The sequence below is a fragment of the Equus caballus genome, chromosome 5 (assembly GCF_041296265.1).
Source record: "Equus caballus isolate H_3958 breed thoroughbred chromosome 5, TB-T2T, whole genome shotgun sequence".
Taxonomy (NCBI): Eukaryota; Metazoa; Chordata; class Mammalia; order Perissodactyla; family Equidae; genus Equus; species Equus caballus.
The window spans coordinates 12050426-12077463 of NC_091688.1; the positions used below are offsets into that span (position 1 = coordinate 12050426).

At 46.2% G+C, this 27038-nt stretch overlaps 1 protein-coding gene across 6 annotated transcripts in view; it reads right to left on the minus strand.

Annotated features, from left to right (window-relative positions):
* Nucleotides 1-5726: 5726 nt before the first annotated feature.
* The window catches only part of ASTN1 (astrotactin 1), a 291298-nt gene continuing 269986 nt past the window's right edge, over nucleotides 5727-27038 (minus strand). For all 6 annotated transcript variants that reach the window (XM_001498262.7, XM_070267742.1, XM_070267740.1 and 3 more), the window contains 3 exons: nucleotides 22239-22339; nucleotides 13498-13681; nucleotides 5727-9324 (listed from right to left, as the gene is read on the minus strand). In XM_001498262.7, the coding sequence (XP_001498312.3) occupies nucleotides 9087-9324; nucleotides 13498-13681; nucleotides 22239-22339 (523 nt within the window). In that variant the 3' untranslated portion in view covers nucleotides 5727-9086. The remainder of the gene's footprint in view (nucleotides 9325-13497; nucleotides 13682-22238; nucleotides 22340-27038) is intronic.

Consider the following 27038-nt stretch of genomic DNA (forward strand, 5'->3'; position numbering starts at 1 on the left):
AGGGTTACACCTCGACCCTTATACCAGGATAGACCAAAACTCAGTGAGATCAGAAATGGGAAGAGTTCCATTTCCAGGTATGCCAAAAAACTATGTCACAAGGAGCCTCAAAAGTGCCCAGGCCCTGCTCCACAGTCACACCTTTTCAACGGCAGGGGCTGACACTGTGCTGATGACTGGGGTGAAGCAGCAAGACTTGGACATGTAGAGATTGTGTTGTCAGTTTCACTGCCTGCAAGAAACACCCTTCCCCCTCATCAGAAAACAAAGCTAAACAGCAAAGAGAACAACAAAAAAAAACCTTTTCAGTCAAATTTTGCTGTTAGTTTAGCTCTTTTACTATGTTGACTTAATATAAATTCCAGGTGCTAAGGATGAAGAGAAGGTGATCTAAGTGGGCCACATGGCAGCATTGTAGAGTGGGAGAAGGATACATCCTGGCTCCCATACTTACTGCTATATGGCCTTGGGCAGGTTACTGAGGATCGGTAAGTCTGAGTTTCCTCATCTGTAAAATGTTGCCCATAGCAGTGTCTGCACATAGAGTTGGCGGGAGAATTAGACAAGAGAATCCAGGTAAAAGTGCTTAGATGGTGCCTGGCACATAAGAAGCAATCAATCTAGGTTACTTCTTATTAGAAAACAAAAGCATCTTCAGCAACCAAAGAAATCTCACATAAAACAGTGCAACCTCTTAGAGGCAGTTCAATTTCAAAGATATGAAAAGATCTTTGTCACGTAATAAAGAATGCATAATACGACCTTGGACCATGTTTTCTTGCTACCCTACAATGCTGTCAAGAGAAAGCAACTGGGAAAGCATAATATCAGTGGCACGTTTGGTTCCATTTCTGTGTCTAAGGAACACTGAAGAGGGCCATGGGGCACCAACAGTGTTGAGCACTTACTAGATATGTTCAGGCACCACACTAAGTGCCTTCAGAAGCATTATGTCATTCGATCTCCAGACTGCGTCTGCCAGTTACTAAGCTACCTGCTCTCAGCTGAAACCCACCCTTTTGTACTTTGCTTTAGGCTGCTCCTGTAGGAACATTGCAAACTTCGGTTCCTTTTTGTCAGTCAATTCTGCGCTAGGTTTTGTCAATAGGAGGCACTAGAGGGAGAGTGGAAGGAAGATGGAGAGAGAAGGGGCTAGTTCCTGGCTGTTTGCTTGCTGTTCACGTCAGCCTCATCCCCCAGTGGCTTTTCACCGTGGCAGCAGCAGCAGTTCATTCTAGTCTCTGTTATCTTCGTGTGCTTGGAGAACCAGCCTCATTATGTTCCCACAAAGAGGTTCTAGCACCAGGCAAATGGCTTCTCTTCCTCAAGGACATCCACTTTCTGTGAAGCCAACTTCCTCCCTTTGTTCTCCTGGCCCAAGAGTGGTGGCTGCTTCCTGTAGTTATTTTTAATATCTCTATGTTATCTCAGTGTTTCAAATATTTTTGCCTTTTTGATTTTCTAATATCTTTTAACCAAATTCCTACATTAAATTCTCTCTGTTGAAATCTTGACTGCCTCCTAACTGATACACTGCTCAAGTGGAAGGAACAGACGGAGACTTTGAAATCCTTTGTTTTAGGCCACCTAAGATACCAAATTAAAACCATTAAGACTATTTTAAAATACTGATGTAGAAACAAAAATGACAGTTCAGGAAACATAAATGAAATGCTGTGAAATTGATGAGGTAGTAATGGGGCCAGAAGGTCCCGAAAATGTGTTTTCCATTCTCACTCTATTTCCATTATCAATGCACAATGAACCTGTATTCATTTTTGTGTGTATCGTAAGTCATGTACAATATATGATGCATGCCTAATAGATTTTCCTGGATAGTCCTGATTTCAGGTATGCTGTACCTATCCTGTTCATATAAATCAGGGAAGACAAATGCATGGCATGCATCTTGCTATTCATCATTTCCATACCCATACCAGGCATTGATCATGGAGCTCATCACTCTTTCTGCCAAATACAGATCCATCCTCAGAAGCCTTTTCAAGTCAAAGGCAGCCACTACCACTTGAACAAATTTAGCATTCAAGCGGAAGCCTATTTGCTATCCCTGCAATCAGTCTTAGAGTTCATGGAAATCTCTTTACTTTGGGCATCAAAATTTTATCTTCCAGATTGTCATTCAGACCTTAAAGAGTTACAAAGCTCCTATGCCAGATGATATGTAATAATTTTTAGTTTGAAGTATATACTAGTTAAGACTCAATCAGGAAAACAGAACACATTTTAGGTAATCCAATAGAGGAAATTCAAAATGGGAAAGCAATTAGTAAGGCTTTGGAATAAGAGAAAGGGCATATAGAGAATTGTGCGGCAACCCAAAGATTAGCAGCCGCAGGAAGCAGTTCCTGCTTCGAGATGAGATGTTACTGAAATTCAGGAGTTGGAGCCACCTGAAGGGAGCCAAAAGTATGGAAGGAATTTGCTAGAGGAATTCTAGGCCAGATATGTAGCTGGAATCACAAAAGAGATGCTAGAGACACCATCCAAGTCAGAGAGGGAGAAGTACCCTGGCTGCCCACCTCTTTTTGTCCTCCAATCCACCCCAAATGCCTCCCATGGTCCCACAGGGCTGGCAGCCTGTTGACAAGGGAGTCTGGGAAATGTAGTTTGCAAGAGTCAGCTCTATGTGACACAGAGTGGAGCCGCAGAAGGTTGAGAAACAGATCTGAGGACAAAGAAGCAATTGACTTTTGACGAGTATATGCATTACCACGTAATGCTTAACAGTCACTAGGACAAAATGACAGTGAAGGCATGTCCGTCCTAGTCTTACCCATGGGCACTTAGGTCCTGCCATCACAAGGACATGGTGTGAGGTGGTTTCATCTCTAAATTGGTAGGTCAGAGAGCATTGTCCGACTCATTGGATAGCAATAGCCTCAGGGTTACTTGACATTTGAATCCTTCTAAACAAAGGAAGTCGTTCCTAATTATTAAGCACAGAATATGGCTGAGGATCTCCTACTGGGAAAGATAGTAAGGAACCAATTACACTAATTTGTAGCCCTGTGTGAAAAGGCATATTTATAAACTCTAACAAAAAGCAGTTTTGCTGAAGAAACATGATGTCAAAACCTCTCCATCCCTATGGGAATCAATCCAATTACAGCACACACTGTGAAGTCCCAGGAGAAAGAGGTTCACTTTTTCTCACTTTGGAATAGTTCAGACATGAGCCCAGTCCTGGACTCCCAAGTGTAAGAAAAATCATCAGCTGCTTCTACATAATGTTGAGGTTGCACTCAACGCTGAGCTGCTGGTTAATTGGTTCAGTTGAAATAACAATAAAATAGGAGGTGATGATGGAAGCAGCGGTGGGAGGCAGTAGGTTATCAAAATCAGGGCTGAGTCCTGGATCAGCATATCAGCCTATGCTGTCCTGAAGGGCAGGAGGCTTTTGTTCCCCAAGTTCTACTCAAGTATTGCGAGTTATGATGGATGCCTGGAGAACACAGAGAATAGGCCAAAGGAACCATTATGGCCCAATACAGGCTATGTTGCACATATAGAGCCAGAGTCAGAATTTCTCTGCTCTGCATTGTCTTCACATGACAGACAAAAAGACCAAGCCCAACAAACCCCAGAACAACCCAAACAAACAGACAAAAGGTGACAATATGCTTGAGTTGTGGAAACAAGCTATGCACTCTGTGTTGTCTTCCTGATGACAGTGTTTGGTTTGCACTGCTCCAGCCACATTCTCTCTTATTGCCTGACAGAGCGTGACCGGCCAGTGATTTGCAAAGTCTCAGTGGGAGGAGTTTTTCCCTTTCCAGGAAACTCAATGAAAAACAAACTCATTAACGGCAGAGGCAGTGTGTTGTGATGGTTAGAGTGAGACAGCCCTTGGTTGAAATGCCTTTCTTTCTACTTAGCTGTGATCTTGGGCAAGTTATATACAGTCTCTGAGACTCTGCTTCTCTTTCTTAAGAGTATGAATTTCACAGCATTGCAATGAAGATTGAAGAATATTATGCAGTTAAAGGGTTTAGCACAGTGCCTGGCATATATTAAGTGTGGGGTGTCCACGTTCACATCCAGGAAGTTCCAAATACAAAAGGACAGACAAACAAAGTAATTGGAAGAAACCCTTCCCTTCCAATATTTCTTCTTTTTCTCAAATTGTCTTCTCCCTTCTTCTTTTGCTGACCCTGGAACAATTGTCCCCCGTCCTGGGGTTTCCGTCTCGGTTCCTGAGGTTCACCCTCTCAGAAGTATTGGGAAGAAACGTCCACCCCTCTTTTTGCTCTCCTCTGTTGGAGGAGAGACTCACCTTTTTGGTGAGAGGGATGTTATGCATATGCAGCCCAGCCTGCAGGAAATCTCCTCTCCTGTTCATGGTGAATTCACATCTGGGACAGGGCTTACTGAATGCTCTGTCATTGGATGGATGGAATAGGCAATGTTGGCCCCCAATCAATTCCCGTTTATTTAGCAGACTGATCCCCATAGTGGCTTAAAACCACCACCACTTTATTCTGTTGCATCATTTGGTGGGGAGGAATTCAGGCAGGGCTGGGCAGGCGAGTCTTCTCTTCCATGTGACATTAATAGGAGTTGCTGGGTGGTATGCAGCTGGCAGGGAGATCAGTCTTGGGGGTCCAGGGCAGCTTCATTCACGTGTCTGGTGCCTCCGCAGGAATGTCTAGAAGGCTGGGCTCAGCTGGGGCAGTGACTCAGAGTGCTTCCTCGTGACCTCTCCCGCACGGTGGCCCCAGCATGGTGGCCTCAGATTTCTCATGTGATGGCTCAGAGCTCCAAGAGCAAGACTTCCAGACAAGAAGGCAGAAGGCCCAAGGGCTTTTATGACTCAGACTTGGAAGTCACATAGTGTCACTTTTATCATAATATGCAGGTCAAAACAGTCATAAACCTTTCAGGGGACAGGCAATAGAACACACTTCTAGATGGGAGACGTGTCAAAGAATTGATGGCCATGTTTTAAAACTGCCACAGTCTTCATTTTCTGTTAATAGTTCCTGCTCGTGTGGAGACTAGAACTCTTATCATTACTTTTCAAGAGGGCCTATTAAAGTGTGCAGACATTTAATATCTGGTTATTGAAGAATTTAAAGGGAATTATATGTTTGGGTGGCATCAGAGATAACATTTCTTAAAGTTATATTTTAGAGAGAGAAAAAAAATTTGAGTGTTTGGGCTACCCACTATGAAGCATTTCATAACAGCCGGCCTGTCCCAAATGCTTCTATAGAAAGTAAGACAGCAATGTGTCAGGGCTGGCCTTTTGCATCATTTTTCTTAGATACCCAAAGTGTAAATTTCAGCAACTCCCAAAGCATGGTGTGCTTCTGTGTCATAGTTCTCTTCACCCTTGTAATGACGGGTTCAATGTCTAACTTTCCCCGTAAAATCCCATGTACTTTGATGGAGAACAAGATCGTCTTACTCACCAGCGTATCCTCTGCACTGTGAATAGCAGCTGAAATACAGCAGATATGCAATAAATACATTCCGTTGGCTAATTATTTGGACGCTGACAGAAGATGAGAATCACGACTTCATAACAATAGGTTTGGAATTTGCTGTGAAGTATTTAACTTTTTTTTTTAGTTAGGATCATGGGCTAGAAGGCTCATGTATTTGGAATCTAAGATGAAACATTTAAAACTGACAGTTCCCCAGTGGGTCCAACCAGATCACTCTGATTATTGAAAGACATGCAGTAGCATCCACACACCCAACACTTACTAACAGCGTTGTTTATTATTTAGTTGATTATTCCATTTTTTTATAATCGTACAATAATCCCTTTAAACAATACTGTTATACCCGAAGCTGGTCACATCATAGTCTTTCTTCCTTCTATAGAAGTAAAGCGGGTTTTTTTCACACTCAGTTTTTTAATAGAACATCTGAATATCAAGAAGTGTAATTAACTAAAAATAATGGCCGGACCGGACTCCATGGAAAATGATTGCACACTCAGAGGTCTAATGCTGTCACAGTGGGTCCTGTCCATTCAAGAGGAGACACCGGCGGTCTCGTGGGAGCCCCAGAGCCGGGAGAGGGTGGGTAGACATAAGGGACTCCATTAAGACCTGTTTGGCAGCTTGGAAACTTGAGGTTGATTACTGGCCCAGTACCACCACCCTTTCTAGTCAGGATGGGTTCCTCCAGGCAAGCTTCGGGAAATGTCAGGGGGTGATGGCGAGTGTCTTCTTAGGGCAAAATCCCCCTGTTACATCCTCAGGGGGTCCTAAGACTCTCTCCTGCCCTATTCATTTTGGCCTTACTTTTAACTGACAGTAGGTGGGACCCAGCCCTAGGGGTTGTGTGTATAGTGTGTGTGTGTGTGTGTGTGTGTGTAGTGTGTGTATATAGTGTGCATAGTGTATTTGTGCACCTATAGTGTGTGTGTGGTGTGTATGTGTGTGTGGTGTATGTGTATGTTGTGTGAGGGTGCGGGGGTGTATACGGAGTGTGTTTGTAGTGTGTGTGCTGTGTGTGTATGGTGTGTGGGATTGCGTACAGTGTGTGTGTAGCATGTGCGTGTGTACATGCACACAGGTGTGCAGTGAGGAGGGCACCAGGGACACTGAAGTAGGAAGAGAATCACAGAGAAGGAAGGGACCCCAGCCAGGAGGAAAGGTCACAGACAGGAGAAGACAAAGATAAAGAGATGGAAAGGAGGTGGAGGGACTGGGAGAGCCGGGAAAAGATGGAAGGAGAAAGGGGGAGAGTGAGCCTCTTTTATTTTAATAAAACAGAAGGAGGGGACCAAAAAGGGCGATCCTGAGGTCCCTCCCTGTCCTCATTCCTGGCCCAGGGCTCGTACCGGACCCCCTGCCTGGGCAGGAAGGTAGCGCAGCCTTGGCAGCCTCCCACCCACACTGCGCAGACCCCCTTCCTGTGCAGACTTGAATAAAAGGACAGCCAAACAGGAGCAGCGGCACAGAAGCTCTGCCCTCAGCCCTGCTGCTGGTGGGTGTCCAACTGTCTACGGCATCTTCCTCTCTGCTCCCTTCCGGTGAGGGGCTTGTCCCTTGAGGCATTTTACCTGAGGCCCTGCATTGACCACAGTGGCAGGGCCGAGTTTTCTGCCAGCCTTCGCTCCAGATGTGGGGGAGTCTCTGAGGCAAGTGCATTCTAGAGGGCAAAATAAACCTTTAGATCTTTCTCTGGAAAGACCCAGACAGCAGATTGTGCTGGCAGTCTGACCGGAGGCTTCGCTCCAGGCTCCAGAGGGGAAGGCTCATACTGCAGACCGTGTCCCAAAGGGCACTTGCCCCAGCGGCAGAGCGCACCGTGGCACATCTGTACCATGGAGGGTGGGAGAGGCCAAGATCTCTGGGCAGGCCCCCCATGGAGCTTAGAGCTCGGACAGCTGCCCCGGCAATACTGAGTGCGGTGCTGAGCATGGCAGAGGAATCCTGTGCTCTGAGTCCGACTGCTTGAATCCATATAGTAGTTCCAGCAGATAGTAAATGAGGCATTTGGGGCAAGTTGCATAACCTCTCTCTGCCTCACTTTCCTCATCACCGAAATGGAGCCGAGAACAAGACTTCCCTTACGGGGTTGCTGTAAGAATTCAGTGGTATGAAAGTGCTAAGAGCAGCATCTGCATACAGTAAGCACTCAATAAATGTAATCTGTCATTATTACTATTCGGAAAAAAATTAATATGGCTCAGTGACTGGTCTTATGGATCCTGCATCTCCTTCCTGACCTTTCTCTTATGTTTCCAAATGAGGAGCCCTGGTCAAAGGCAGGGTGGCTGAAAGAGTGTATTCAGGCCTCCAAGGTGTTTGGGGACAGCTAAGGCTGTTGGTGGTCCACTTAGCCCTGCAAAGCTCTTTTTGAAAGGCTGGGCTTTCTGTTAGCTGGGCCACCATTTGTGCCTGTGCCAATCCTCGGCCAGTGGGGCAGAAACAGGGGCCTGGCCCCTACCTGCGGTCCATGGAGCCCGTCTACACAGAATCACTGCTACTCCTGGCCACTAGATGGGAGGGGAAATTGGTAGAATTCTGCTGATGGTGATCCAGAGCAATGATTTGCAAAACTAGCAACATAATTTAGCAATTTAGCAAGAAGGGAGGGAATGGACAGAAGCTTTCTGTGATCAGTAATAGCCTTAGTTCACTAAAACACTGACGTGGAGGTGTTAACCCCTCCTGGACCACAGCAGACATCAACCAAGGCTTATCTGTCCAGGGTAAGCGGTGCAAACACTGAAGAGAATCCAGCCATGTGATGTATACTGGTGGGCTGGAGAAGTCCATCCTGGAGGCACAGGAGTGTTTTAAAACGATGAACTATGCTCCTTTTCTAAAATGTGGACTGCTAACTAGTCTCCCAGCTAGACTACTCTGAAGATGCATTTGACAGGTATCATGTTGTTGCCTCTTAAAGATCATATTGTTTGGAGGAGAGGGCAGAGGCCACAGGAGATTTAATTCCAGTCCTGTCTTAAAATGGGGAAGGAGCTAAAAATCCAGAAGACCCACTGGAGCCCAGAACAGAGGCTGAGGTCACCTGTGAGGTGTGAAGATAGCAATAGGAGGGCCTGGGGGGAGACTCATGAGACCTACACAGGCATCCCCTTCCCAATGTTCTTACTGTCTTTCTCTATGAGCAGAGCTTAGGCTCCCAGATGCTGCCTGAGGAATGCCTGAGGCTGGTCTAACAACTTTCTGGCCTCATCTCTGTCCCCAGTTGCAAGGGACTCAGGAACTCAATGAGCATGGGGTGCCTCAACCTGATGGACCTTCACGGGAAGCATGACAGAACTCTTCTGCATTTTGATGAACCTCTTGGGAGAAAAATAAACAAAACAAATTAACCACAAAACAAGCCCCAAAGTAATCCCCTGAAGAGAAATGGCGCTGCATGAAGCCGCTGGCTGGCACGTTGACTGATCATGCAGATGAAGAACATCAGTCCGAAGAGGTTCTGCAAGGAGCAAGGATCACTTCCTCCCTGGTTTAGATGTTGCCTGTGGAGGTTTTAATGTTTCATTAAAAAATATTAAAAATCCACAAACCAACCCCAATGTCCCCCTCCTCTCTCCTGCTTCCTTTCGGCAGCCGCTCTCTGGCATCATGGTGCTAGATGTCTTTGCTGTCCCCATAATCGTTGTAGGGGACACTAAGGGTCTGCTCCTCGCACGTCTTCCTGAGGTCCCGGCTGAGCTCTGACCAGTCAAGTCCATAGGGCTTGATCTCGCTGTAGCGGCAGCCCAGGTACTTGAGGGAGCTGCGGCGCAAGCTTATCTTGGGTTCCCGAAGGAGTCCATTGCACCAACTGCTGAGATCCCCAAGCTGGGAAAGGATGAGGCCAGCTTTCCTGTGGATTGAGCATGGAGGAGACTCAGGTTAGAAAGAAGAGAAGGCGAGAAAGGCACATAGTGTGAGGCTGTCAACTTCAAGAGGGCAGAGCCTCGTTGGTTTTTCTTACTGTTCTATCATTGGCATGTAGAACAGGGGGTTTTCCATAAACATTTGTAAGTGAATGAATGCATGAATGAAATAATAGGATGGATGCACAAAGTGGGGCAGGAACCAAAATGAAACAGAGAAACAAAATGCAATAACAAAAAATAAAGAAGAGAAATTAACTAATATTTTGGTGGGAATGCATGCCCTTTAAAAATCATAGAGTTGGCAGTCTTGAGAGACAAATCAAATCAATTTTCTTTAAAGCCAGTAATTTATCATCATTAAATGACAAATAAGGTGTTTGACTGAATACTTCCCTCTGCAAGGCTATTTCTGAACTGAGTAGAAGCAGCCGATATACTGAATTTCAGGGGATACGAAATGTGACTAATTATGCCTATGTGGAGGTAATTATAGTCTGAGGGTGAGGACAATAATTCCCTTGGTACGCACTGACACATGGTCATTCTTTGGGAAAATGCAGACTCTCAGTGGCACACATCACCCACTTAACCTCCCGGTGAGCTCCTGCTCCGTTCCACCATCTTCCTCAGGAAGGAAGGAGGCCACTGCCATGGAGCTCCAATTGAAGGAGGGGGAAAGGAGGTGATGAGAGGGTGCCTGAGCTGCTGCAGATCCCTAGAGAGAAAGGAGCAGAGGAGGGCAAGTTCTCCCTAAGTTCACATGCACTGGAAAGGAGTGATCCCTGCGGGCCAGGAATAGAGAGTTGAGCCTCTATGCATAGCTTGGGAAAATGGGCTATTACCATGCTCTGTCCCATTGCCGTGTGGGCTTCTTTTGGCATGCATTTCTGGTGTCAGAGAGCCAATTCTCAGACCTCACTGGCATTGACTCTGAACACTTAGGATGAGTGAAGGAGCAGGAGTCCCTCACTCAGCTGTGTTCTCCTTCTTCAGAGACCTAGTGACCAGAGACCCATGGAAGCTTGAACTTGCTTGAACAAGCTTAGGTGAGGCTGGAAAATGCTGTTCTGGAAAGCTCAATGAACGGTACCCCTTGCAGTATTTATCAACTTCTAGGCTACTTTCTCATGTGAGGAACCATCTTTTTTCTAATTTAATCAACAATTCTTTCCAGAAACTGGAAGTTTCTGCACCCTGTCTAGTATGAGCTTTCAAAGAACAATAACCACGTTCATTTCATTGCTCTTCTTCTGTCCTGGCAGCTCACTGCATTCCTGGGAGGGCATGCTGAGAGAGGGGTGGAGATGACGCGGGAGGAAAGGTGTTGAGCTTTAGCAGCAAAGTCAAGGGGCTAAGAGAGTGTAAGGTCTTTGGAGAGGAAGTCATATTTTCTCCAACTTCAAGGGTGGGTCAGAGGAAATCAAACAAACACTCTGCCGACTAAATAGTATCTTAGGCAGATGCTCTCTCCTCTGCCTATCAGCTTTGCAGTTTGGCCAAGCGGGCTTTCCAAAAGTCGTCATCACCAAGCACTCTGGCAGTCCTTCCCCTTAATCTGTCCTCTACATGTCATTAGTTGCTGAAAAATTCTTGGGAGGTAGAGGAAGGGGGATTGAAGGAAGAATGAGGGGCAGTATCTGCATCATCTTCAAGAAATGGATACAGGAACACATCCCAGCCATCTTTTCAAACAAATGGATTTAATTAGGCCATGGGTCTTTGGACTACTTTTATTGGTCACTTTTTTTTTAATAATAAAAATTTGGGTCTGCCTTGGCCATCTCTGAGTCTGTGGCCCTGTCAAAGTATGTCAACCCTCAACTCAATCCAGAGGCCTCCATGAATTTTAACAGAATTGGATTTAACCGAACTGAGGGGACCTTTCTGCCTGCTCACAGGAGCTGTGTACCCCACAGACCCTTTTCCATTTGTTCTCATGGCTAACTCCAGAGTGGGTTGACGTATCTCCACGCAAAGGACCTTCCCTTTCCTCTGGTTCTCCCTGAGATCCACAACACCAAAAAGTAAAACTTTATTTTCCGCCAGCTGATGAAACTATACATTTTTTTCTAATATGTAGCCTTGAGAACCAGGATTACACACGAGTCTCCCAGGAGGAGAGTTTTGGGAAAAGAGCGTATGGTCAGCAGCAGGCCTTACTTTGTGCTGAGATCCACATTTCTTCCCCTGCTTACTTTCTTCATTAACCAATTTCCCTCCTGACTCTTGAGTTACAAGAGAGAAATTTTTTTTTTTTTTAAGATTTTATTTTTTCCCTTTTTCTCCCCAAAGCCCCCTGGTACACAGTTGTATATTCTTTGCTGTGGGTCCTTCTAGTTGTGGCATGTGGGACGCTGCCTCAGTGTAGTCTGATGAGCAGTGTCATGTCCGCGCCCAGGATTCGAACCAACGAAACACTGGGCCGCCTGCAGCGGAGCACGCGAACTTAACCACTCGGCCACGGGGCCAGCCCCGACAAGAGAGAAATTTTTAAAACAATCCAAATACCCTTAGAAATCAAGATGATACAGGCAATGTTAGTGCTATTCAAATCGTGGCGTTTATGTTCCCTAACAAAGAACTGTAGATATACACTCAATAGATGTCAGAAGGAAGACGAAGGGCGGGGCGGGAGCAGAGAGGAAGGAGGGATTGGAGGGAGAGGTGGAAGGCAGTGAGCAGTGGGGGAGAGAGTTACAAAGAGGGGATGACATTAGGTGAGAGTAATAACAAGGGCAGGAGTAATGATAAGGTATTGAGCAGCAGGATATTTCTCAATATGTTTCTGCTTTCTAACCTAGGATTTGCTTTTTACCAAAACTGAGACAAAACAAATTAAAAGTCCCTTATATATTTCCCTCTGTGTCTTGGTCCATAGCAGTGGCATCTGTTTGCTCAAGGGCTCCCAACCTTTATAAACTTCAGGAAATAATTTATGGAATGGAGAAAGATTCTAGCTGAACTTACACATGAAATCATTTTATTTCAGGAAGATAATCCTAAATTTCTTTCTTCCTTCAAAAGTAAGAAAACAGGGAGAAATGTCCTGCACACTGGTCTTCTAGGAAAGTTCATAATTTCAGGTCATAAGAGGCTGGGTCTCAGGACCCTGAGGCTGAGTCTCCCTCCAGTTTGGTCAGAGGTCAGATAAATGGGGTGACTTTTGGGCCATACTTTCATTCAGCCCTATTGACTGGAGTGCAAGAATTCTCTAAGTGCTGGAAGATTCTACAGTGTTGATTTTCTTTTATTTTCCTTCTTTCTTTTTTCTATTCTCACAATCCTTGCCCTATTTTTTTTTGTCTTCAAGGGCGCCTAAATAATTTTGAAACAGATAGGGACTAACATTCCTGTGAAAAGCCTCTTCACCATATCTATGGGAAAACTCCAGTATTTCCAGGGAAATCTGTTTTTCCCAAAGCAGTAATATACAGCCATGATGAACAGAACAAAAGAAAGATGATATCTCTATACATTCTTCCCATTCCTCTCTTTCAAAGATCTCTATTGGTGGTGTGCAATTAAAAAGCAGTGGGTATTGAGTATTGGGAAGTTGTAGCCTTGAGGCCGGAGGAGGTTGGCAAACACTATCCTAACTTTGGTCAAGATAGATATCAAGGTGGGTCATTGGCTGACCTCACGTTGTCTTTCAGGACAATGTGGAACTTAGCTCAAGATATATCTGTATAATGCCTATAATATACAAAAAGTTCATGTGCAATAAATATTTTTTGGATAACCAATAAATACTATGGACAATAAAATAAAATTCTTTCGATATTCCTCAATAAATTCTTCAATTCTAAAATTCTTCAATAAAATTTCTAATTTTCTTTCACAAGACTAAGCTTTCAGTTCCTTTAGTTTTAACATTCGGAATGTTGTGTCACTGTGAAAAAGAGGGGGTAAAACAGGTCGAGGGCAATGTGTTTTGCAGAGTTCAGGAAATGCATTCATGACTCGACTACTTAAGTATAGTTTATCCAAAACTATTCTGTACGAACTGAGCTGTCTAAAAGCATAGGACTTACTTCTCCAAGTACCTAAGCTCATCCAGGAAATCTCTGGAAACTCGTGGGCACAGTATTACAGTGGAGGAGATACAAAATTTCAGAGAGCTGAGGTCTTTAAAAGAGGCAAGGAAATTTATTGATTACCTGGGGCCTAATTCATCCTCACACCGCCAGGTGAATTCTCCAAAACTCTCATAGTGCTGGTTATAGTGGTAGAGAACACGATGTAGCGTGGGGGAACCCAGATCCAGAAGCGTGTTGTAGGCGGTCTGTTGCTCCTTTCCACTGGTATAACCATTGAAGAGATTGTAGATCTTGTCTGCTATCTCTAAGGAAGGCAGAAAAGGAAATAAATAAGATTTTATATATATGTATGTATATACACATATATACATGCTCATACACACATATGTATATGTATATATGCGTATATACATATAAATATGTGGGTGTATGATGTTACTTAAAGAATACTGAACCTAGAGCCTGCAGCAAGCAGTTTGAGTAATTCGCTTTACTTCTGCCCCATTGGTTTCAGTTTTCTCTTCTGTAAAATGAAAGCCTTCAACGAGAATATCTCTAAGGTCAATTTCAGTTATAATATTCTTTGTCTTTACCCATGTTTCCTGAAAATACAGAGCCTGAGGCAAAAGTGCTTAGATTAATACTTTATTGGCAAGTGCAACCCCAGGAAAGCAGGAGGGAGAATTGAGGGAGATGAGGCAAGAAGGTAGGCAGAGTAAATATAAGGGAGTGCAAACATAAGGAGCCGGTGGCTACATTTTGCAGGAGAGGATGTACGAAGCTACTGGATCCCCACCAGTCCATCCAGGGGGAAAAGGGAAGAAGACTTTCTCTCCAGTTCCCATGCATGAATGGTCCATGGGGGCTTTTCATGTTTGCCCCCATGAAGCATTAACCCCCCTGCACTTCTGGGTTGCATATACTTGGGTACCAAGTAGGTCCTGCAAAAGCAATAGGGAAGCCCCAGGCAGCAGGAGGCAGGCATTTGGTTCAGGGACACAGCGAGGCACTGTCATGACATGCCCTGGGCAACATGAAGAATCTGGAGTGGCCGCAGTGTGGCCGCAGTACCACAGCAGCCTGGGCCCATGACTGCAGGAATGTGGAACCTTTCCTAGGACCATCCAGACCAATATGCAGACAAGCTTGTTGATCTGTGGTGACACATAAATTAATCTAGTGCATTCTACAGTTCCAAATGAGTAATCTTTCAATTTAATTTGTATCCTTGATATTTCCACCTCCAAGGCATACATTGCGAAGACTGAACTTGGTGATGCGGCAAAGTGGCAGTGAATTTGGATAGCCTTCACATTTTTCCCTATGGAGCTCAAAGCTTTGTCATTAACGGTTTTCTCATTAAACCTGTCAGAAAGGAGATTTGTTTACATTTCCTTCCTAAGCAGCTGGGAACTGAGACCTGGAGAGCAATTCTTTGTCTCAGATCCAGTGTTAATTCTGGGGATGAAAAAACGAAGTCTACAGGTTTCTAAGCCAGAACTTTGCCCGCTTGACCCCTGTTAGCATAAAGGCATTGTAGCTTGATTCCTTGCCACAATTCCAAGTGAATTCAGGATTGCTGGTAATGACACAGTCATCATTATAGGGGGTTCTTGGGTTGGAATGGATAAAATTTCTACTCCTACTCTACCCAGACATTGCAATGATTTTCTTACTTTTCCATCTTGCCCATTGCTCATGAAGCCAGGGGCCAGATCTTGCTTCCCCAGTGTCCTAAGTGGCTAGTACAGGGCCAAACAACATAGTAGATCAAAAATGGTTAGCTAAGTGAATAGAATTCACAACTTTGGGAGCAATTTGAATCTACTTTGGGGCAAGGTTTCCAGTGATGTCTCTGCATACCAGGATATACCAATTCTTTAGCAACTAAACTCTTGTAGCCAGCACCCTCGGGTGCATTAAAAATAATTTCAGTCCAGAAATCCATTTAGACTTTCAGGATTTTAAAATTCTCAGTTTGTTAAAATAGGATCAAGAGACAAAGTGGATAGTGATTTGGAATATAAAGATCTATGGTATTCCCAGCTATTTATTAATGGCCTATTGACTACCAAGAGCTTTACAGATGTGAATTCCAATCCTTACACCACCACTGCAAGGTGGATATGAATGTCTCTGTCCTACAAATGAGGACATTCAGAGAGAGGCCAGGTTACCTGCCCAAGATCACATAGCCAGTGTGGGCTGGAGTCAAGATTTCAAACTATGTCTGCTTTCCATTGCTCTTTTGCACCGATGCTCAGGGGATGGTAGTGTTTAACCAATTTAAGATACAGGAGGCAGAGTCTTAGGGGATGCATTCTGGGGTAACTATTTCTAGTAGAGGACATTGCTCTGCTTGGCCCGTAGGTGCCAAATAAGATGGAGTCCTAGTAGGTATGCAGGGAGTCCATCATTTCTGGAGTTGAGATAGAAAAAGCAGAGGGACTATTCTAAAATAGTGCTGTGTTCAGTGGAAGGCAGAGAGTGTACTGCGAGAATGACCAATGGGACAAAAAATGTGGGTGATCAGACCAGATCCCAGAGAGGGAGGTTTGGGGCTCTTTCTCTACCCTTTTACTGATATCAATCTGTTCTTATTTCTGGTGATGCGATATAGCACCCTAGGCCCCAAGCCCTGGTTGTGACAGTCTCCACTGACGAACAGTGATGGCTGAGACAGTGTTTTCTGGCAGTTTACTATTCTTATAACACAACGGTAATACCCAGCTAGACAAAGCTGATGCTCCCCACTAGCAGTAGTGGACGTGCCTGAGACCAGGTGGGATAAGCCCGGGTTCCACAATAAATGTGAAAGCAAGAGAATCTAACTCCAAGGTGTGCTTCAAAGCCTACATCAGTAAATGGGATGCTATATTCAGAAAGATCTATGTGCTAGGCTCCTAGAGCACGAATATTTCTGGCTCCTCCTACCTCCACTGAGAGAATTTAGAGATATTATTCGCTTTCGTGGCATCTCAAGAATTCACTAACTCTAAGAATGGAAAAGAATAGAAGGTATTTTTAGTTATCATTTTATCCAGCTTTCAGCTTCACAGGAGTCTTGAGTTATTCGAAATAGGGATCTGCCTTCCCTCTTTATAACATGGATGATGTTCAGGAATAGTTAAAATGCAGGTGAAAAGATGGCAGGGAGTCTATATACACAGCCTCATCACAAAAAAGTAAACTGAGCTATGAGAAGGGAGCCAAGATCTCTCAGGCAATCGAATAAATGAACAGGACTGGGACCAAAGCCCTCAGACCCAGGGGCACAGGTGAGAACAGGCACCATGGCATCAAATGGACTTGGGCTCCACTACACTAGCTGTGTGGCCTGGACACATTACTTAACCACTCTGAGTCTTAGTTTCTTTGTTCAATGATGGTTAACAATATACCTTCTAAGACTGTTGGGAGACCAAAAGTGATATTAAATGTAAAGCCTTCCTTTAGCACAATGTCTGGACACAAGATGCGTATATTTATTCATTCATTCAATAAAATTTTTACTGAGCGCTTACCATGTGCTTGACATTTTTCTAGGCACTTGGTCTACATCAGGGAGAAACTCTGACAAAATTCCTCAGCCTCATGGAACTTACGGTCTGGTGATAGGAGGCATTCGGGTAAGCAATAAACATAATTAGTAAAATACAGTGTGTTAGAAAGTGGGGAAAAATAAAGTGGAAGATTGGAAGTGCTGGGTGGGGCGCTGCAAGTTTAAATAGGGTGATCATGGTAGGTCTCATTGAAAAGATGACATTTGAGCCAAGCCTTGGAGGAAGAGGGGAAGGAGCTGCGGGATATCTGGGGGAGAGCATGCCAGAGTGAGGAAATGCCAGCCCAGAGGGCCCCAGGCTATGCAGGCGGTGGGCATATTTGAAAACAGCAAATAACCATGGTGTCTGGAATAAGGTGAGCGAGGGGGAGAGTCGGACAAGAGCAGAGTATATTTTTATTATCACCAGTTCTCTACTAGATCATGCTTTTCCCAATGCCAAGAGAGAGAGAAAGGGAGAGATCCAAACACGGAGTCCAAGAGACAAGGGAAGTAGTCTTATTTAAAGGATAGGAGTGACTCAGGGGCAGAAGTGAGCTTTCTTAACCCCCAGGGGTGGCTGCTGTTTTACCATGAAATAAGGAAAGCATCTGCACCTTCTCCTGATGCCTTCCTTGGCACTATAACAAAAGTCCCCTGAACGGAGGTCCTAAGTCATCACTTTCTTTATTCCTTGGGAGCTACCTGAGACCTCAGTCTATCCCCACATTGAAGTAAGTGACCAGAGAATTCCATAGGAAGACTTGAGGATAATGAATCCCAACTGGCTGTTGAGCTAGGTGGTCGCTTCCGTGTTCCCTCAGCACTCTCTACATACCCCTGTACAGCACTTTTCACAATATTTGGTAAGAGTGACATGACTCTTCTTTCTCTCCTGCTCCGCGTCCAATCCATTAGCAAATCTTTTTGGCTCTACCATCAAAATAACTTAGAGTTGGACCACTTCTCACCCACTCTATCACAGCATCCTAGTTGAAAACAACATCATCTCTCCTCTGTATTGCCATAGCCTTCTAACTTGTCTCCCTAATCCCTTAGACCTGCTACCTGGAGGCTATTCTCAACACAGCAGACAGAATGGTCCTGTGAAACATTGTCTGATCATGTCACTCTTCTGCTCAAAGTCGTCAGGGCTTCCTATCCCCATCCCGGGCAGAGTCTCGTTCCCTACTCTGAGGACCAGGCCCTATGGGATCGGCCCCGCAGCCTCTCGGAGCTCCTCTGTGAATTCTCTCCCTCTCACCATCCCTCTCCATCACAGGAGCCTCCTTTCTCTTCTGCTGACACGCCAAGGATCTCCGTACTGCTGCTTTTCTATCTGGAATGATCTTCCCCAGCTATCTGTGTGTCTTCCTTCTTCACCTTCTTCCCAAACCACTCTAAAATTAAATTCCTCCCTCTGCACTTCCTATCCCATTTCCCTGCTTATTTGTTTTCCTAACATATATTGCCATCTGAAATCATATTTATTTTACTATTTGATGGTGTTTGTCACCGCTGCTAATTTATAAACTCTATGAGACAGGGGTTTCGCCCTCTAATGCCTAGTCCAGGAATTTAGTAAGGGCTGAATATATGTTGTATGAGTTGATAATTTGTGACATCTGATTACAGAATTCTTGAAAATAGATTCTGAGTCTAACTATTTTGTTTCTTTAGCATCTAATATTAGGGTTCGGTAAATGGCTGTGGAAGGAGCAAATGCAGGAATGGACAAGTATTCATGTTTGGCATCAGGAAAGGAGGATGGATGTCGGGAGAGTGACGGACGAGAACTGGCTTTCACTAAGTGAAGCTTCATGAAGAACTCTTGGAAAGCCATGGCCCAACCTGGAGACTGGGTTGATCTTATTACTGACACTGGCTTGTCCCTACTGGGGGAAGGATGGTTTCAGTGAAACATTAGTAGAAACTTACTTGCACGGTGGCTTTAGTGTCATGATGTGGTGAAATTCTTCAGAGGAAGTATCTAGTTTAGGAAAAGTGTTCATTTAAGGAATGGAGTCTGGATTCCTGCTATATAATTAGGAGCTGAAGACATGCTCTGGGTCATTTAAAACATAATTCTCATTTGTTATTAGGTTTAAACTCAGACCCAGGTGGGTTATATTTATGATCACCATCTGGGTTGGAAGGAGGCAAAGCATATGGTTTTTTCGTGGAGCTGCTAGAACTGTATTAATTGCCAGGATACCCTCAATTAGTTCAACTCATGAATCTCCACATTTGCCCTGTACAGGACTCCTTCCTGCTGAAGAATAAGTGGATGTGGGAATGTTGTTTCATTCTCTCAGCACTAAATTGCCTCTCATGCTCCCAGCTGGTCTGCTGGGATTTCAGGAGCCCTTCTTTGCCAGGGAGCGCAAGTGGGCAGAAGCACATCTTGATACACTTCGGGGCTGGTGTTAACCCAAAGGAGCCCCACAGAGAAAAAGTATAATGATCTCTCCTCGCACACTGTTCTATGGTGGCCGCTCTTCATTCCAGATTTGCTGCCTATCCATCTATGGCTGCAGGCAGCATTATGCTGCATCCCTGCTCCCTGCTAATCCCCTCCCTGATGTCCCAACAGTCTGATGCCTGTTCAGCAAGCAGGTCCAAGGAGCCTACCACTGATGGCAAGGACATCAGCAAATTTCCCGAAACAGGAATAGCTGGGGCAGCTTCTCATCACCTGCTCCTCTCCGGCTTAGAGTAAGAAATCAACAGATGATGAAATAAGGGTCGTCTCCAGACGGTCTCCCATCTGGAGGTTTTCAACCTCAGACTCTGATTCGATCATCCAGGGATTGTGGAGCTCTTCAAACGTCATTCAGTCCATACCCTCTAAGCCAGGCAGACTCACTCCAGAGAGAAGCATGTCTGTCGTACTGAACATCCCCGTGGACACATTAGTCCTGAAAGGGAGAACGTTTTTGGTATCTAACGCGAACGCTTTTTAATGTAGGTCTTTCCTTCATTGGCATTCAGAGACAAAAAAAGGGTTTCAGTCTTTTATGTAATAACCTTCTAGATAGCCAATTTAACATTGTAGGCAAAATAGGAATTGGTGTCCAATAATGAGTCTGAGTGCTGGCTCTGTTAGATGGTAACTTTGTGACCCTGGTCAGCTTATTTATTCAACTCTGAATCTCAATTTCTGCATCTTTAAAATGGGGGCAATATTCTATGCATCCACTGAATACTTACTGAGTTCCTGTTAGAAAGCAGACTCTACGCATGGTTAATGATAGCATTCGCGTATTAACAGAGGCACTGACTGGTGCTGGAAGTTTAGTTGTGCAAGTTTCAATAAGAGAAATCTGCTTGTGGCCAAGCTGATTTGCTGGTACCCCCCAAATCGCCTTCTTTATGGCTCCTGACTCCAGTTATATCAGGTTGACTGTGAGGGACATAATCCCAAAATGTATATTCCCTAACATTAACCTAACAGTTACTATGGGATGGGCACTTTTAAAAAAATACTTTAAATAAATTCATTGATTTAATTCTCACTAGAATCTTATTAGCTAGAGAACTATTATCCCACCCCCATTTTACAGATTCGTAAACTGAGGCATGAGGGAAAGTAACCTGCTCAAGGTCAAGTAGTTAGATGGAAGAGCAGGAATTTGAACCTGGGTGGTCTGACTCCAGAACCTAAGTTTTTCTGTAACCAATCAGTCACCATGCTGTCTTATAAGTGTTAGGGACACAGCAGTGGGCAAAAAGAGACTGGGACCCTGCTCTCATGGAACTCGCTGTGCAGTGAGGTAGATATTAAACACATGATTATAATAACCCGAGACGAATGAAAGAAATATGGTACTATGAGGATATCTAGCAATGACCCTCGACCACTTCTGTACTGGGGAAGGGACACTTGACCTGAAATCTGCAGGCTGAGAAGAGTTCATTTGTTGAAAGGGGTGGGGGTGGAGAGCATCTGAGGTAGTGAGTCCAACACGTGCAAAGGCCCAGTGGTAGAAGTGGACATGGTGTGTTGGAGGAACTGAGAAAGACAGGGAGGCTGAATGCAGAGATTGACCAGGAGACTGGGCAAGAAGAGGCTGGAGAAGTGGGCAAGGGCCACTCCCTTTAGGTCCTAACACGTCTGTTAAATATCTTGATCTTTGTCACAAGAGGAATGGCAATCCATTAAAGAGTTTTAAAAAGGGGCCTTAATATGATCAGATTTCGGTGTTGAAAATAACAATGCCTTTAATGTGCCACACGTGTTAAATGAGGCAATAGATGTGTGAATCCTTTCCGAAGCTGTGAAGAGCTACAACATCAGTGATTTTAATTAAAGTCAGTCTAGGTCACTCTTCTGTCTGTGTTTTCACATCATCAAGGTGTCACCCCTTGAAATTGTGGGATTGTGTCCCTCATGGACAACCTCATACAACTGGAGTCAGGAGCCACATATAAGGTGCTTTGAGGGGTACCAGAAATCAGCTTGGTCACAATATTTCTCTTACGGAAACTTGCACAGCCTAAACTTCCAGCATCATCAAGGACTCCATGAATGTGCAAATGCTACCAGTCCAGTTCTACTGACTGGATGTTAGTGGTTGAGCAGATCACTTTAACTAGTGCCAGAGCCCTGGAGAAGCAGAGCCCAGGACAGCTAGATCCTGGTTGTGGAGGGGATGTGCTCAGCCTTAGAGCAGGGCACGCGATCAAGACCAGCCAGGGAGCATCACAAGGCAAGGAGCACCGAGAAGCGTGCTGCTAGTCTGAGCAATGGACGTTGACTGAGACAAACTCTTCCTAACTGACAAGGGCCCATCCTGGTGCACTGAAGACAGACGCTTTACCAAAGAACTGGTCCATAATAACTCTAAAATATAGAATTAAGGATTTTGACACATCTTTGGTAGGGAGGAACATAGCATTTAATTCCAAATCTGTAGGCTTTCTGTGCTTTAATTCAAGATAAACTTTCAGATATACAAAAAAACATGAAAGGTGTAAGTGACCTGAGTGGCGTCCTGAGGGCAGAGGTCACGGGTCCTTCACCACATCCCAAGCACCTGGTATGTGACCACTTGTGCCTGGGGTTTCATCACATCTCCTACTGGCTCCTTGACTTACTGACAACGTGGAATAACGGGACACAGTGAGGATTTCTGCCAGAGGCAGAGGCTGAGGAGTGTCCCTGGAGAGGTGACGCTCCTGTGCTGGGCCTGGAATTCTCCCCCTTCCTGGATGAACTCCAGGTTGCTCCATTCGCCTCCCTTGTTCCCGCTTTCCTCATGACGAGGGGAGGTCCCTGGGGCATCCCTCTGCAGACTCTGCTAGCCTCAGTGTCTCTTACCTTGGGCTTTGACATCATCCACCACAGGGCAAGGGGTCTTCACGATCACGTCACTTGGTCTGGAACGTCGTCCTGTGTTGTCCACTCCCCACAGGGTGAACCTGGCAGGGAGGGGAGGGTATCATTATCAGAGAACCAGAGGCCCTGGCTGAGAGCCAAGCTTTGGCTAGATAGATGGGTGTGCCCCTGGCTGTTCTCACGACCCTGTGGGACACTTTACCGCACTACCCAGGTCACAAAGTGTGCAGTCTAGAGCCTCTCACTGCTTCCTGGTGGGTCTTGGATGCAATTTGCTGTCTTGAGTATGTTATTTGATGGAAAGCATCGTGGTATAGAGCAGCAGTTCTCAAAGTGGGGTCCCCAAGGCAGCATCATCATCACCTGGGAACTCAATAGCAATGACAATTCTCATGCCCTGCCCCAGCCAACTGAATCAGAGATGGGAACTCTAGAGATGGGGACCAGAAAATCTGTGCTATATGCCTTCTGGGTGATTCTGAAGCCAGTTCCATTCTGACAACCACTGAGCCGAGTGAGAGTAGCTATCTACGGAAACAGATGGTCAGAACTTGGGTGTAAGCCTCTGCTCCCCACCAGGAGTAAGAGATAACTCCTCTGAGCTTTATTTTCCCTATCTGTGAAACAGGGATGATAATAAAACTGTTTGTAGGTCACTGTGGAGATGAAATGAGGTTACATTGTATGGAAAGATCTAGTGCGGTACCTGGAACCCGCAACACTCTCTGGATCATGTTAATTCTGTTCTGTTCCCTCTTGTGCTCTGTTGAGACTTTCATGCAAAGGACTGAGGATGATTTTCCTCCTTAAAGTCAGAAGCAAAACAGCCAGAGTTGAGGGATCTTGACTTGCCTGTGGCTGGGGGCTCTATTTCCTCCAAGTAGCTCCTTCTGCCTCACTGAGACGCTAGCTGCTGTGGACCAGGAGTCCACAGCGGAAGCATTGCGCCACCCCTGACAATGGGAAGATGTGGTTCTAAGAGTCCCCTGAGGAAGAGGATGGAGCCCTGGCTTTCAAAGTCTGCACGTAAATTTTCCCCTTGGGTGATGGAGCTGGATGGAGAGAAAAATAGAGAGACTCCAGCTTCAGCTACTCAGAGAGGATTTCCAACATAACCACGGACATAAGCTGTGGTGTTGGTGCCCAGGGCCTCTACCGACTAACCTAGTGAGTCCAAAGCAAATCGTTACGCTGCCTTTCCTGTCCCTTTCTTTTTTGCTGTGTCGCCACGGGAGGCTGCATTTATTGGCAAGTCTGGATATTCTTTCCTCTTGGCAGAGTTACAGGGAGGAAGAGAGGTGAAAGAAAGAGAGAGGCCCCAAGATGGAGTGGCCCAGGTAAGCATGGCTGGTCCTTAGACAGTTGGACGGTCTAGTGAGGTAGAAAAGAAGTGGAAATTGCCTAATGAGACCGCCAGGAAATACGTGTTTCAGCAGAGAAAAGACAACCTTACATCCACCTCTCCCTCCCCACAGAGAAACCCAGAGAATGTTCCATGTAAGAGTCTGTGCTCCCCAGGTGTGACCTTCCCTCCCTCTGCCTTCCCCAGGTCCTCTTCCCTAGGAGTGATGGGCACCTCACAGAGAAGGCTCAGGAGCCCTGGTCTGGTAGGACTTGGGATGTGATGACCTGAGTGGGTGCAGGGCCCAGACCGCGCCTGTGGACTCCCGCAGGACTGCATGGCCTCCTCACTGTCAGTGAGACCAGGACCCAGTGCTCAGCTTTCCCCTGATCCACACAAGGTGGCTCAGTCCATTCCAGCGCCTCTGCCTCGGGCCCTGCTCCTTAGCTCAGATCCACTGTCTTGCCTAGTACTAAACCCCACCCTGACCTGATCCACCCTGATCCAGGCTCCTGCTTCCCTTCTCTCCCCGCCATCCTTCTCCGCCTAGGTCCCAGTAGGTTCTTTTCTCCCAGCCCCACACACTGAGCTGCCTGGATCCCTTCCATGGCAGCCACCAGAATCTTCCATCATCTGGCCCCAAACACATTTGATTGGCCTCTTGGTACTGTTTCTAGAATTGCAACTGAAGCCACCAAACCTGAAACTGGTGCATCGGATTGGCCCCGTGTGGCACCTGCTCCTTTTCCAAGCTCTATGCCACATCCGGGGTCTCAGGCAGAGTCTCAACTTCCTCCTTTGCCCTCCCGCTCCAGACCGTCAGGGATGGGCCCAGAGGTAGCCAGAGCAGAGTGTAGCCCTGCACCTCATGGTCTGGGGTACCCAAACACAGGTGAAGTTTCCCCTCCCACCCGTCCGTGTCCCCTCCCTAGAGCAGGAGTGCTGGGGGAGAGTCCAAGGATGGACATTGTCCTCCACACCTTGCTGGACTGCCTCTGGGGCCTGAGTGAGCCCCCTTCTCTCACTGGAGGGCCCAACCATGGGGCCCCTGATATGTAGGAAGGTCGATTTCACCGCCCAGAGGTAGGTCACTTGATCTTTGCTGCAGACTCTTTCCTGACACCTCTTCCTGCGTCAGTTCTCCTGGAGTCAGGAGATAGGAAGCCCTGTGCTCCCCCAGGCTGATGCCCTCTGGCCAGCAAGGTCATGGGGCTGCTAGCATGAGCCTGGACTATGCCCCAGTCCTTACCACTGGGCTCCCTTCCTTCACTGTCCCCTCCCCAACCGTGTGTTTGAGCCCACGCTCCTGAGCGGCTGCCCTGGTTCTGAGGCTGAGATGGAGCACAGCCTTGGATCTGCAGCTTAGGGCTGGAGGCTTGCTACCTGCTGACAGGCTACATGATGGGGCCTGCCTGTATATGACAGGCTTAGGGGTCACCTGCCCTAGACTGCCTGTGGCTGGACTCCAGCCACCTTTTGTAGGCCACCATTGTTTAACTCTGGGCCTTTAATGTCTAGCCGGTTCCCTGGACTGGGATGGGAAATGTCCTAAGACTCAGATACCAAACTGGCTGTCAGAGGGGCCCTCTCTTAGTGCCTGGGATGGTGTTGCTCCTCGCCCTGCCCCAGCTGGTCCCACTCCTCTGGGCAGCTTTGCTTTGTGTCCTGTCTTGCAGTAAGTTCCAGCTAACTCTATGGGATTCTGAGCTGGGATGAACACACCTGTGCTTAAATTAATTCGCGCATCACTCTGAAGGGGCAATTTGCATAAAACTTAGAGTCCTAAGCCCTTACTATTTGTTTTTCCTTTTGCTGAGGAAAATTCACCCTGAGCTAACATCCATTGCCAATCCTCCTTTATTTCTGCTTGAGGAAGATTAGCCCTGAGCTAAGATCTGTGCCAGTCTTCCTCCAATTTGTATGTGGGACGCCACCACAGTATGGCTGATGAGTGGAGTAGGTCTGCACCTAGGATCTGAACCTGCAAACCCAGGCTGCCGAAACGGAGAGCGCAGAACTTGAACCACTCAGCCACAGGGCCGGCCCAAGGCCTAACTATTTTTAATAGCAACGCAAAGTATTAGGAAAGGAAATGCTTCCCATAACCTTTTATTCTTAACTTAATTGAGGAATTATTGACAAATATAATCGTCCCGCAGCCTTCTAAGTAGAGACAACCCTTGCCCTAAGAGCTGTTCCCCAGCTGTCCCGGCTCCCTGGGTCCTGGAGGGACACTGAAGGAGCCGCCTGCTTATTCCTACTGTTGAAGTCTGGGGAGACTTTACACATTCTCCTGGGGAAACGGCACATGCGGCCATTTCAGGAAGGCCTCCTCCATCTATTAGCATCGTCGTTCTACCACTGACCCTCGCAGGACAGGAAGGGGTTAGCTGGAATTACTGGACAGAAGAGACAAGCCTGCCCCAACCCGGAGGGCTGCTGTGTAAGCAGGTTTACTGCCTCGTCCGAAGCTCGGGGCCCTGTCCACTGCTGCCTGGCTGCGACTGTTCAGCCCGTCCTCAGAGCCCATGTGATGACACTTGCATCATGTGTGTGCACGTGCGTGTGTGTGTGTGAGAGAGAGAGAACCCACACAGCCTGGCTCTGGTCCAGGGCTGGGGTCTCCAAGGCCTGAAACTTGATGTGTGTGGAGTGTCCCCGGGCCTCCTGTCAAGAGCGATGCCTTTGTCTGCCCCTGTCACACTCTCTGCCTCCTGGGGTGGCGGTTTCTGCTGACTGCTCCTGTCCAGCTCCCTTTTTCTGAATTATCCATCTTCTGTCACATGCCCAAAAACACATGTGGTTCTCCTGTGAGCACATGCTGTGACGAACTGGGGTTGGGCTAGAAGGCGGGGGAGTCACTTCCCTACCCTGGCCTCAGTTTCCTCATCTGTAAAATGAAGATGTTGGACCAGACACCCTACGATCCCTTCACCCAGGAATTCCTAACTGTTTTTGTATCATGGACCCTTCTCAGAATGACGTTTTTTAAATGCATTAAATAAAATGCACAGGATGACAAAGTAAGCCAGCTGTGCTGAAATGAAGCTCTACCGCCATGGACCCCAGGTGAAGAGCCAGCTCTGTGCTTTAATGTGAGGTAATAACATCAGGCTCCTAGATCCTTCCCGTGGCGGGAGTGGCTGGGAGTGAGTCCCAGTACGTGAAGAAAATGCAAACCCTGATTCGATTCTTAACCCCCCGCCTCACCCCAGACAACCAGCTGTGTGATTCTGGGGAAGTAACTCAGTGTTGCTGAACCTCAGTTTCCTGAGTTGTAAAATGGGAACAATAATCCTAATCCCACAGGGTCAGGGAGGGTTCCCAGGGGCACCCACACATAGTGAGCACTCTATAAATGAAGTCTGCCTTCCTCCATTTTATAGATAAGAAAACTTAGGTGCAGAAACTTTGTCTCACTTACAATCACCTACAGGTTA